The 13,220-nt window shown below is 44.6% G+C and overlaps 1 protein-coding gene across 12 annotated transcripts in view; it reads left to right on the top strand.

Annotated features, from left to right (window-relative positions):
- Nucleotides 1–13,220, top strand: part of PSD3 (pleckstrin and Sec7 domain containing 3) — a 596,024-nt gene that overhangs the window by 488,778 nt on the left and 94,026 nt on the right. For 11 of the 12 annotated variants that reach the window (XM_024986357.2, XM_024986358.2, XM_024986360.2 and 8 more), the window contains one exon: nucleotides 1,121–1,314. In XM_024986357.2, coding sequence (XP_024842125.2) covers nucleotides 1,121–1,314 — 194 coding nt within the window. Of the gene's footprint in view, nucleotides 1–1,120; nucleotides 1,315–13,220 lie in introns of those variants that run through there. The other variant, XM_059882381.1, reaches the window with a different exon arrangement.

A 13,220-nucleotide genomic window follows, 5' to 3' on the forward strand; every position in this document is an offset into this window, starting at 1 on the left:
TGCGGTCTAACAGCATGAGTCAGCTATGCTTACATCCACTCCCTCTGAGCCTCCCTCCGCCAGCCCACCCCACCCCCAGGTCACCTCGGAGCCCTGAGCCGAGCTCCCGGTGCTGCAGGCGCCTCCCCCTAGTGTGCGCATGTCAGCGCGCCCCGCCCTCTCCTTCCCCTGCTGTGCCAGCAAGTCCGCTCTCTATTCCTGCCCTGCAAGGTGGTTTATCAGTACCGTTTTTCTAGATTCCATATTTTGGTGGAAATGTTGAGGAAAAAAATTCAATATTCAAAGCTTAACAACAATGAAACCAGAGGTGATTCAGGATACTGAAACAGGTGAAGTAAGACAAATGCTCCTATTCTGGTTATGCGTTTTCCAGCAGTATATCAGAGTGTGTTAACTTTCTTCTCCTCTTGCCCCTCTTTATTAATTGATTCTGACCGCCTCCTTCATACTTAATGTACATTGTAATGTCAGAGTTAAACCTTCCCTGCTTGAAGGAACAGGGGTTCCGAAGGCAGGGCTGGGCAATTAGCGGCTTCCTCGGTTGGTGATGGGATGCGTAGGAAAGCCAGAGCGCGGTGCGTGGTGCCCCGTCGGAACCCACCGACAGCTGTACCTGAGGTGTTATCTGGCAGACATAGTCTAATATTGTTTACTGGACTTAGTCTCCACCTATCGTATTCTGTATGCTTGGCACTATACTAGGGCATGCAGAAATCAAAATCACGATCTCTGCCAGAGAAGTTCCACTTGTTTTGAAAGCAGACAAACCTGAGGGTTCTGTAGTAGATGGAAAGGCCAGAGGCATTAGAGCCTTTGCAGTCATATCCTCTCAGCTTCTTCCTGTAATTCCTAGGACTGTGCTTTGGCACGTTTATGTAAACTTTGAGTCTGTTTCCTTACCTGTGGTGTGGGATACTAATGTCAGTCTTCCGAGACTGCCACGCTCACTAATGCCTGACACACAGGAGGTGTTTAGGGAACCGCAGCTGTCCTTATCGTGGTCCTTGTCATCAGGACTTACAGGCCATTAGAAAGTATGATCATTTCTTACACCAGATAACTGTTCATTGAATATTGTGTTACTCAACCCTTGTGTTCCATCTTTGTTTTATCCTTTTAGAGACGATGAAGAGAAAAAAAAGTCTCTGTCCGAAGGTGCCGATGAGAAGGCTAATGGAACACATCCAAAGAGCATCAGCCGCATTGGGAGCACCACCAACCCATTCCTGGACATTCCTCACGACCCCAATGCCGCTGTGTACAAAAGCGGGTTCTTGGCTCGGAAAATCCATGCAGATATGGATGGAAAGAAGAGTAAGCATCATTTGTTGACATTTCCTGTCTCATTTATTTCATCTTTAAGATAAGCTCAAAATTAAAGTGAATTTATCTGAAGCAAAGGAATAAAGAAAAATGATATTTGTTTAGATAAATATTATTGAAATTTGATAAAACCTCTAACCCTAAATCATAAATCCCTTATGTACTTGATCTTCTGTAAATAGAACTTTAGAACTTAAGAATCAGAAGACTCACAGATTATTCATTTCTAACCTCTTATTCATCTATTTATTCCTGCCTTCAACAAATGACTTTGAGTACCTGCCATGCGCTAGGCATCAAAAATATAGAAGTATATAGAAAGGACAAGGGCCGTATCTTCATGGAGTTTCCATTTCTGGTGGTTGAAGGAAGGGTTCAACTTATAACACATAGAATAGTAAATAGCGTGAGGCCCTGGAAACAAAGCAGGGAGGGACAGAATTGTGATCCAGGCACACACGCGGAGCGGGGCCGTCTGTGGAGGAGGGACAGGTGTGTGTGGGCAACATGTGTGCTTCACCCTGGAAGACGGAAGGAGGCCCATGTGACAGGACTGTCCGCTGACGTGTGATGCTGGGGTCCAGGTGGAATGGACTATGTCTGTGTCTAGAACGGCCTTTGCAGAGGGTGAAGTGGCAGCTGCCTGCAGGCAGTACAGTGGGTAGACTGAGGTAGCTGCTGCGGATGCTCAGCATTAGGCTGCCCCTGCAGACGCAGGCTTGCAGTGGGTAGACTGAGGCAGCTGCTGCGGATGCTCAGCATTAGGCTGCCCCTGCAGACGCAGGCTTACAGTGGGTAGACTGAGGCAGCTGCTGCGGATGCTCAGCATTAGGCTGCTCCTGCAGACGCAGGCTTGCAGTGTTGGGATGCACGGTCCCGCCACTTCCATCTGGCTGTGCATATTTTCCTTCATGTGTTAGCATATTCTAGCATGTTCTGCCAGGGTGCAGTCAAGAGAAACGTTGCAATAGTGTGGCTTTGACGCTGGCTCATGATGCTCCCCCAGTTCTGTAGGACTGCCCCACCACCTTTTCTAGGCACCCTGCACACTAGCCCACCAGGCTACTTCATCTTCTCTAACAACACTGTGTCCGCAAGCCAGTTGCAAGTGAAACTTCAGTCTAACAGCTTAGGAAAAAGGGGCAAGGAAACACCTGAAGATGAAGAATTGTCTCCGGGGCATTTCTTTCATTTCTTTCTCTTTATTATTTTGTATCGGGGTCCAGCCCCAGTTGGGTCCAGGGCTTCCCTCGGGAGGACAGCGTTGGCAAAAAGGATAGATAAAAGGAAAAAGACGCAAAGGTTTGACCTGACTGGTTTACGTGGGAAACTAATAAAACCTGTGACACCAGGTTTGCACTGACCACGGAGGCCGCAGGTGCCCTCTCGAATAGCGGAAGGTGCCCCACCTTAGGCACCTTCTCAAGTGGGTCTTAGAAGCCCAGGCAAGTAGGTGGTCTCAGAGAGCCCCCACACTCCAAGTCGGTCACCCTGAAAAAAGAACAGAAAAAAAAGGAGAGAAAAAGAAGCAAAAAAGAATGACACGGGGAGACCAAGCTTTGAGCAAGGCCCGTAGCTTTATTTTCAAAGGGAGCTTATATACCTTAAGTTGTGCATAGAGGATAATAGGGGGTGTAAAATCATACAAAGTCAGCAGTCTTTGATCCCTATTGAGACCGTGCTTTTCTTTTCTGCAAACTTATCGTATACAAATGGTTCAGGTGATTTACATCATCTTCTGGCCAGAAGGCCTGTTAACATTTTATGACTTTGATAAAGGTTTGTCAACCGTAAGACTTATTTTCTCTAAGAATAATTATTTTAAAGTTTGGCGCCATCCTCCGAAGGTGTTAGATAAAGTTGCATTCCTATAGGACAGAGGTGCAGTGGGTTTACAACAAGGAAGGAATTTATTACCTTAAGGGTCTAAAGTTGTTAGCACCAAGGCCACTACTTATTTTTTCTATATACCAACTATATTAATTAATATACTCCCAAGGACACAATACAGGGGATGTGGAAACTTGGCAGCAAGCACTGGCCCAACAATGAAATCCTCTACTAGTTCTAGTCTAACAATTTCTAACTCTCCGAGAGGCTCTATACTATTTGAATATCTTAAGCTCCCCGTGCCTCTCGCAGTTGGGAGACTGTAAACAATCGTATGCGTAGCTGTAAGAGTCCGGGTAAACCTGTCAGACAAGTTAGAGAGCCATCTGAGGGGTTTAGATTAAAACACTCTTATTATGCCCAGGAGGCTAATTAACTAGAGCTCTAAGTTGATTTCCTTCAGAGAAAGGCGGTCGGGGATAGCCCCCCGTTAATGTCAGAAGAGTTGGTAAAAGTCATAAAATAGTAAAACAGACAGGTTCTGGTTTTGGGGTAGATGCTCAGGCAGATCCAGGGCGGTCCTCGAGCCCTGACTCGCATTGCCTGTCAGGGCTCTCCAACGTGACCTTGTCATGGGTGGGAACTCCCGTGCTGGCTCCTGACAATTTTGTGTATCATATTTATTCTTTTCTTATTGAGGTATAATTGATTTATAATATTATCTTCAGGTGTATAACATAGTGATTCAAGAATTTTATAGGTTATACTCCAGTTACAGTTGTTATAAAATATTGGCTGGAATTCCCCATGCTCTACAATGTATCCTTGCAGCTTATTTACTTTATATGTAGTAGTTTTTACCCCTTAATTTCCCACCCTTATATTGCTCCTCCCCCATCCGTCTCCCCATGGTAAACACTGGTTTGTACTATATATCTGTAAGTCTGTTTCATTTTTGTAATATTCACTCATTTGTTTTTTTTAGATTCCATGAATAAGTGGTGAAACACAGTATTTATCTTTCTCTGTCTGCCTTATTTCACTAGCCATAATACTCTCCAGATCCATTCATATTGTTGCAAATGGCAGAATTGCATTCTTTTTCATATCTGAGTAATATTCCATTGTGTACGTGGTGTGTGTGTGTGTGTGTGTGTGTGTGTGTGTGTGTGTGTGTGTCTCACATCTTCTTTATTCATTTATCAGTTGATGGACACTTACCTTGGCTGAAAAGTTAGCTGATAACCTTATAGGAGCTCCTTTGTAAGTAACTCGTTGCTTTTACCTTGATGCTTTTCATATTCTGTCTTTAGTTTTAATTTTTGCCATTTTAATTGCAGTGTATCAGTGTCCCCTTTGGGTTGATCCTGTTTCAGACTGTGGATTTTCAACCAAGAAGTCTGTTTCTTTTCCCAGGGTAGGGAAGTTTTCAGCTATTATGTCTTCAAGTATGTTGCCTTCCACATTCTCTCTTCTCCTTCTGGTGCCCCTACACTGAGAATGCTGGTGCACTTGATGTTGCCCCCAGAGATCTCTTAAACTGTCCTCTTTCTTTTTATTCTTTGTTCTGCTCAGCAGCAGTGATTTCCACTACTCTGTCTTCTAGTTCACTGATCCATTCCTCTGTATCATTTCATCTACTGCCGATTCCTTTAGTGTATTTTTCCATTTCAGTTATTGTATTCTTCATTTGTTTAGTTGTTGTTTGTATTTTCTAACTCTTTGTTAAAAAGCCCTAACTTCTCCCTCTGTTTGTTCCTTCTTCTCCCGAGTTCTTTGGTCATCTTTCCAATTGGTACCTTGAACATTTTCTCAGTTAAATTGCATATCTCCACATAGTTCTTCTTTTAGGGTTTCTACTTGTTCCTATATTTGGAACACGTTCTCCTGTCATCTCTTTGTGCCTTATTCACTGGTTTCATTTCTGTGTATCTGATAACTTGGTTACATTTCCTGACCTTGGAGAATGACCTTTGGCAGGGACTTCCTGCGAAGCCCAGCAGCACTCAGGGCTCTGTGCTCTAGCGGTGCCTCCTAAGATGACTTTGTGGGTCCTCCCCTTGTGGTGGGCTGACTACAGTGGGTGATCTCGCAGGCATGGCTGGCCCCTGGTCTGGTTGCTTGCCAGGCCCTCCTTGTGTAGACGTTGCTGGTCACTGGTTGGTGTGCCTGAGTCACAGGGTGGCTGGCTGCCTCACTCCTGGTGAGCCCCAGGGTTGATGCTGCCCAGTGACGGGCAGAGCCAGGTCCTGGGGTCTAACTGCAGGATCTGGGGGTGCCAGCACTGCAGTTGTACCTCTGTTGCATGGACCTGGATCCTGGGGCAGCTGGCTAAGGGACCCAGTGTCTCTCAGAGCTGGCGTTGGCCTGAAGGTAGGCAGGCCAGGGCCCAGCTTGTGGGTGGGCTCAGTCTTCAGGCTTCAAGGCTACAGTTTTCCTTGGGTGTGTCTCTGCCTGCTGGTGGGTGATGCTGGTCCCAAGGTGAGAGCAGGCTCCTGGGGAGTGGGGCCAAGGCCCAGGAGACTCTGGGGCTGGCGCCTGCTCACTCTGTGTGGAGCTGGGTCCTGGGGTCTGTGGCTGCAGGGCCCTGGAGCTCCCAGGCCTGGGTCCTGGGTGCTTGTGTGTGCGGCCAGGTCCTGGAACCTCTGGTGGACAGGGCGTGTTCAGGGCCAGCCGTGGGCTTGGGGAGGTCTTAAGGCAGCCTTCTGGTGGGTGGGACTGTGTCCCCACCTAGTTAGCTGCATGGCCTGAGTTCCTGGTTCCTTCAGGTTGGTGGGTGGAGATGTGGCTGGGTCCAGAGGATCGTCAGTCAAGGGGAGGACCCACAGGGTGCTTGCCAGCCCGTGTCCTGAGGTAGAGTGAGCTTCCGCAATGGCTGGCTCCTGCGTGTCCCAAGGAGGGCTGCAGCTGCCCCAGCCTCTCTGAGAGGCTCTCTGACATCAGCAGGTGGATCTGACCTTGGATTCTTTCAAATGACTGCTTCAAAGTCTTAGTTATCTCCTTTGAGAACTTCTGGTTGGTTAGGGAAGTTTTAAATGTCATAGGCTTTTTCTTTTTAGCAACATAAGATGTTCCGCCTGTTACCTGCCTCTGCTTCAGTCTCTGTTTCTGATCCTACCTCAGAACCCAAAATAGGTGGGAAAACAGATGGCTCAGGTAAGATGGGGCCGATTGGACCCAGTCTCCAGACTTCACTCCTATGCTTGCGTTATCACTCAGGGCTCTTGACTTCTGCCTCTGAGAGAGGGGTTGTGGGAGGAGCCTTGAAGTTTCAGGCTGTAATCCTCAGGCTCTTCCTGCTGCTGCTGCTGCTGCTGCTAAGTCGCTTTAGTCGTGTCCGACTCTGTGCAACCCCATAGACGGCAGCCCACCAGGCTCTGCTGTCCCTGGGATTCTGCAGGCAAGAACACTGGAGTGGGGTGCCATTGCCTTCTCCCAGGCTCTTCCTAGATATTCCCAATTCAATTTTTCATGGATTTTAAGATCATGTTAGTATGGACAAGATTATTCAACATTTTCAGTATAGGAAAGTGCATAATTTCTAATGATAATTAGATAATCAGTCGTGTCCCATTCTTTGCAGCCCCAGGCTCCTCTGTCCATGGAATTCTCTAAGCCAAAATACTGGAGTAGGTAGCCATTCCCTTCTCTAGGGAATCTTCCCAATGCAGGGACTGAACCCAGGTCTCCTACATTGCAGGCAGATTCTTTTACCAGCTGAGCCATCAAGAAAGCCTAGTGATAATTTTATATACACTAAAGTTTATCAAGAAGCAACAGTAGAACTGTGGAACAGCAGACTGGTTCCAAATCAGGAAAGGAGTACGTCAAGGCTGTATATTGTCATCTTGCTTATTTAACTTATATGCGGAGTACATCATGAGAAATGCTGGACTGGGTGAAGCACAAGCTGAAATCAAGATTGCTGGGACAAATATCAATAACCTCAGATATGCAGATGATACCACCCTTATGGCAAAAAGTGAAGAAGAACTAAAGAGCCTCTCAATGAAAGTGAAAGAGAGGAGTGAAAAAGTTGGCTTAAAACTTAACATTCAAAAAACTAAGATCATGGCATCTGGTCCCATCACTTCATGGCAAGTAGATGGGGAAACAACGGAAACAGTGAGAGACTTTATTTTTCTGGGCTCCAAAACCACTGCAGATGGTGACTGCAGCCATGAAATTAAAAGACGCTTGCTCTTTGAAAGAAAAGTTATGACCAACCTGGACAGCATATTAAAAAGCAGAGACATTACTTTGCCAACAAAGGTCCATCTAGTCAAAGCTTTGGTTTTTCCAGTAGTCATGTATGGATGTGAGAGTTGGACTATAAAGAAAGCTGAGTGCTGAAGAATTGATGCTTTTGAACTGTGGTGCTGGAGAAGACTCTTAAAGAGTCCCTTGAACTGCAAGGAGATCCAACCAGTCCATCCTAAAGGAAATCAGTCCTGAATATTCATTGGAAGGACTGATGCTGAAGCTGAAACTCCAATACTTTGGCCACCTGATGCAAAGAACTGACTCATTTGAAAAGACCCTGATGCTGGGAAAAGTTGAAGGCGGGAGGAGAAAGGGATGACAGAGGATGAGATGGTTGGATGGCATCACCGACTCAATGGACATGAGTTTGAGTAAGTTCCAGGAGTTGGTGATGGGCAGAGAGGCCTGGCATACTGCAGTCCATGGGGTCACAAAGAGTTGGACACAAATGAGTGACTGGACTGAACTGAACTGAACTGAAAGTTTATCAACTTCAAGTACATCGTCTTAGTTCTAAAAATGTATACACTTGTGCGACTACCATCACAACCAAGACATATAACATTTCCATTAGCTGAAAAGTTCTTGTAGTTAATTCCTTCCACTTTACTCCCAGTGGCAACCCTTATTTGTTCCTGGGCACTGAGCTTTCTCTTTCCTATAATTTCAGTGAATGGAATCCTGCATACCTTTTTGTGCTTGGCTTCTTTTGCTTGGTCGTGTTCTTTGCAGATCCATTCCACTGCTGGGATATCCCACAGTGTACACATTCACCAGTTGGGCTTTTGTGTTTTCAGTTTGGGGCTTTATAAATAAACTTGCTTTGGATGTTCTCAAACAAGTCTATGCATATACAAATGTTTTCATCTCTTTTCAGAAGGGACCTTAGGGTGAGGGAGTGAGCCTGCTGGGATGTATACTAAGTATGCATTTAATTCTGTAATAAACTTCTCAACTTTCCAGACTGTACTGTTTTGCATTCCTGAAAACTGTGCATTTTATGTCCTCTTGATAAGATGATACCTTTGTCATGAAACGACCTTCCTTATTCCTGGTCACATTCCTTAGTTTGAAGTCTACTTTATCTAATATTAATATAGTGACTGCTTTATTGACTATGCCAAAGCCTTTGACTGTGGATCACAATAAACTGTGGGAAATTCTGAAAGAGGTGGGAATACCAGACCACCTGACCTGCCTCTTGAGAAACCTATATGCAGGTCAGGAAGCAACAGTTAGGACTGGACATGGAACAACAGACTGGTTCCAAATAGGAAAAGGAGTACTTCAAGGCTGTATATTGTCACCCTGCTTATTTAACTTATATGCAGAGTACATCATAAGAAACGCTGGGCTGGAGGAAGCACAAGCTGGAATCAAGATTGCCGGGAGAAATCTCAATAACCTCAGCTATGCAGATGACACCACCCTTATGGCAGAAAGTGAAGAGGAACTAAAGAGCCTCTTGATGAAAGTGAAAGAGGAGAGTGAAAAAGTTGGCTTAAAGCTCAACATTCAGAAAACTAAGATCATGACATCTGGTCCCATCACTTCATGGCAGCTAGATAGGGAAACAGTGGCTGACTTTATTTTTCTGGGCTCCAAAATCACTGCAGATGGTGACTGCAGCCATGAAATTAAAAGACACTTACTCCTTGGAAGGAAAGTTATGACCAACCCAAACAGCGTACTAAAAAGCAGAGACATTACTTTGCCAACAAAGGCCTGTCTAGTCAAGGCTATGGTTCTTCCAGTGGTCATGTATGGATGTGAGAGTTGGACTGTGAAGAAAGCTGAGTGCCGAAGAATTGATGCTTTTGAACTGTGGTGTTGGAGAAGACTCTTGAGAGTCCCTTGGACTGCAAGGAGATCCAACCAGTCCAGCCTAAAGGAGATCAGTCCTGGGTGTTCATTGGACGGACTGATGCTGAAGCTGAAACTCCAATACTCTGGCCACCTGATGCGAAGAGCTGACTAATTTGAGAAGACTCTGATGCTGGGAAAGATTGAGGGCAGGAGAAGAAGGGGACGACAGAGGATAAGATGGTTGGATGGCATCACCAACACAGTGGACACAGGTTTGGGTAGACTCCAGGAGTTGGTGATGGACAGGAAGGCCTGGTGTGCTGCATTTCATAGTCGGACACGACTGAGCAACTGAACTGAACTGAATATAGTGTCTCTAGCTTTCTTTTCAATTTTTGCATAATATACAGAAATTTTTTCTAGCTTTATTGTCTTACTCCATGATCTTGTCTTTAAAATTGTTTTATACAATGTACTGGTGGGTCTTTTCAACCAACTGTCTTTTAATTGGAGTGTTCACATTTATAGTAATGATGGATGTCATTGACTTTAATTCTGCCATCTTGCTCTTTGATTTTGATTTTTTCCTCTTTCTCTGACTTTCACGGGATTGCGTGTGGATGTGTGTGGTTCAGTTTTTCTTCATTTGTTGGCATATTAGTTGTACATCTTTAATAAGTTTAATGATTGCTGGAGGGTTTACAGTATAATCTTTAACTTGTCAGTCTGCTTTCAAATGTTACTACTTTGTGAGTAGTTTGAAACCTTTATAACAGGTTTCCTCTTTCTCTTTACTAGCAATGTGCTATTATCATACATTTTAATTATGTTTATTAAACTCATACTGCATTGTTATTATTTTTGCTTTAAAAAGAAATGTGTTCTTTACTTTTACTCACATACTGACCATTGCTGGTGTACTGGATTCCCTTTTGCAATTTCACATTTGTGTTTAGTATCTTTTTTTTTTCTTCCCTGAACAATTTCTTTCAACATATCTTATAGTAAACTGCTGGTGAGAAATGTTCTCATGTTTTATTGGCTTTTAAAATAATTTGTGCTGCACCTTAACCTTAGGAATTTATATTCACTGGTGTATAATTCCTTGACAGTGCTTTCATTTTTGTTTAAAGTTGTAATATATTGTTCTGTTGTTCTCTGCCCTGGGTGGTTTAGACAAAGGTCTGCTATCATTTTTTGTTCCTCTGTACATAGTGTGGGTTTCTACCCCTCTGGCCACTCTCAAAATTTTTCTCTTTATCCTTGATTTTAAGTGGTTTTATTGTGAGGTGTTTTACTTTCTGTTTTCCTTGCCTGGTGATTATCTTTAAGTTCTTGGATTCATTGGCTTATGTTTTTCACCAATTCTAGAAGTTTCTCAGTCATCATTTTTATAGACCCACCCTTCTTTCTGGGACCCTAGTTCCCTATATATTGCACCATATTGCATTTTTTCCCAACTTTTTTTTTGTTTGTTTTTTCAGTACTTTAATAATTTTTATTGCTTTTTCTTCAAGTTTACCACAGTATTTTTATTCCACATATAGTATTTTTATCTTAGAAACTGCAAAGTGAAATGTTTTATCCTCTGCTTCTCTCCTTATCAAGTTTGTATCTTTCTTAATATCCTTGAGCATATTTTTCATGTTTACAATAGCTGTTTTAAGGTCCTTCTCTTCAAATTCATTCTGTCTTTTCTGGGACTGTTACATTCTTTGCATTCCTAACAATTTTTATTTGGATGCCAGACACTGTGACATTTTTCAGGGTGGATTTGGTTCGATTCCTTTAAAGAATGTTGGATTTTATTCCATTGTCCAAATGAGTAACTTGCTGATTAGCTGAACCCTTTAAAGTCTTGTCTTTACCCTTTGTTAAGGTAGAGCAGGTGATGCCAGTGGTAAAGACCCCGCCTGCCAGAGATGTGGCTACAATCCCTGGGTCAGGAAGATCCCCTGGAGGAGGGCATGGCAATCCACTCCAGTATTGTTGCCTGGAAAATCCCAGGGACAGAGGAGCTTGTCAGGCTGCAGTCCATAGGGTCGCCAAGAGTGGGAAACAACTGAAGGACTTAGCACGCATGCACACGTGATAGGGCTGGAGCAGCCTTTGTGCGGGGACTCACTTAGCTCCATTCAGTGGAGTTCAGTCGCTCAGTCATGTCCGACTCTTTGCGACCCCATGAATGGGAGCTCCAATTCAGGCCTCCCTGTCCATCACCAATTCCCAGAGTTCACTCAGACTCACGTCCATCGAGTCGGTGATGCCATCCAGCCATCTCATCCTCTGTCGTCCCCTTCTCCTCCTGCCCCCGATCCCTCCCAGCATCAGAGTCTTTTTCAGTGAGTCAACTCTTCACATGAGGTGGCCAAAGTACTGGAGTTTCAGCTTTAGCATCATTCCTTCCAAAGAACACCCAGGACTGATCTCCTTTAGAATGGACTGGTTGGATCTCCTTGCAGTCCAAGGGACTCTCAAGAGTCTTCTCCAACACCACAGTTCAAAAGCATCAATTCTCCAGTGCTCAGCTTTCTTCACATTCCAACTTTCACATCCATACATGACCACAGGACAAACCTTAGCCTTGACTAGATGGACCTTTGTTGGCAAAGTAATGTCTCTGCTTTTGAATATGCTGTCTAGGTTGGTCATAGCTTTCCTTCCCAGGAGTAAGCGTCTTGTAATTTCATGGCTGCAGTCACCATCTGCCTATTGTACAGTGTTTGAAAACTATTGTTTTATATATATTGTTCTGTTTTCTAGTTGCTATGATCTAGTTTCTGCAGTGGTTAGTCTTTAATGAGCATAGCTAGAACTACCCTGATTATTGATCCCTGTTGTTAAGAAATTTCTTCCTAGTTGCCTCAGTCCTCAAGACCTAGTATTTAACTGAGTTAAGAAAGTGACAAGGAATTCTAGGTATTTGAGTGTGAGCAGGTGTTTATGTGGAGTGCCAGAATGGGATTTGTCTTTTTCCCAGCTAATCTCTTCCATAACCTCCCCACCCCCCATCCCTCTTGTTGGACTTCTGGTCATACCTGCTTTAACTGGTTAATCTCACTCCTGGATGGCTTACAGCACCATTGCCTGACCCGCTTCTGAACGCATCCTTCTGTTTTGAGAGCTGGTCACCATAAGCAGATTTAAAATACATTTTATATTACTCATATCTACTGTTTTTAAAACACACCACTTTCCATTTCTAATATCTTAAGAGTGAAAAAGCAGTAGTGGAGCTTTCCTGGAAGGGAAGAGCCAAAGGATTTTTGAGAAGTTTGCGTAATGATGCGTCTTGGGCACATTATTCTGCTAAGTCTGTAGAAACTTATTTGGATTCATCATATTCACTGTAGCCGTCTCAGGTGGCCTGGAACGTCCTTGGAGCAGGGCTTGGGTTCCCAGCCACAGACGGGCCAGGTCACGGCAGTGAAAGCCCCAGATCCCAGCCGCTAGACCAGTGGTCAGTGACAAGGGCTCTGGCCCTTTGGCTTTGCACAAAAGAATTTCCACAAAGACAGAAAGTAGTGAAGCCAATGGAGTAGTTACTAAGAGGAAAGAGTCCGGTACGTGTGGATGGGCACACGGGCAGACTCAGAGCGGGAGTCCCCGAGTTGCACCCTCAGCAGTTTAGGTCACTCACATGGGGCGTTTCTTTCGGTTTTCCTTTGGCCCGTCATTCTGACTTGCCCGGGTCACAGTCCATATTTGGTGTATCTCAGGATCCTTCCCTGTGTGCACATGCATCTCTTAGCCAAGATGGTTTCTACCGCAAAGGAGTGCAGGTAACTTCCGTTAGTTGACATCACTCCCTTTGACCTCCAAGAAGCTTTTCTGCGCACATGTGGTTGAGGAGATCTCCTGACTTCAGGAATGAGAAATACGTGGATCTGGGCAGGGCACAGCCTCCTCCTTTAATTGTCCTGCTCTTCTCATTTTGGAGTGGTCAATAGGGAATGAACGTTCAGTTGCTTTACGCTGAGGGGTACCCCTCTGCCTCC

This window comes from Bos taurus, chromosome 27 (genome assembly GCF_002263795.3).
Source record: "Bos taurus isolate L1 Dominette 01449 registration number 42190680 breed Hereford chromosome 27, ARS-UCD2.0, whole genome shotgun sequence".
In the NCBI taxonomy this organism is placed as follows: Eukaryota; Metazoa; Chordata; class Mammalia; order Artiodactyla; family Bovidae; genus Bos; species Bos taurus.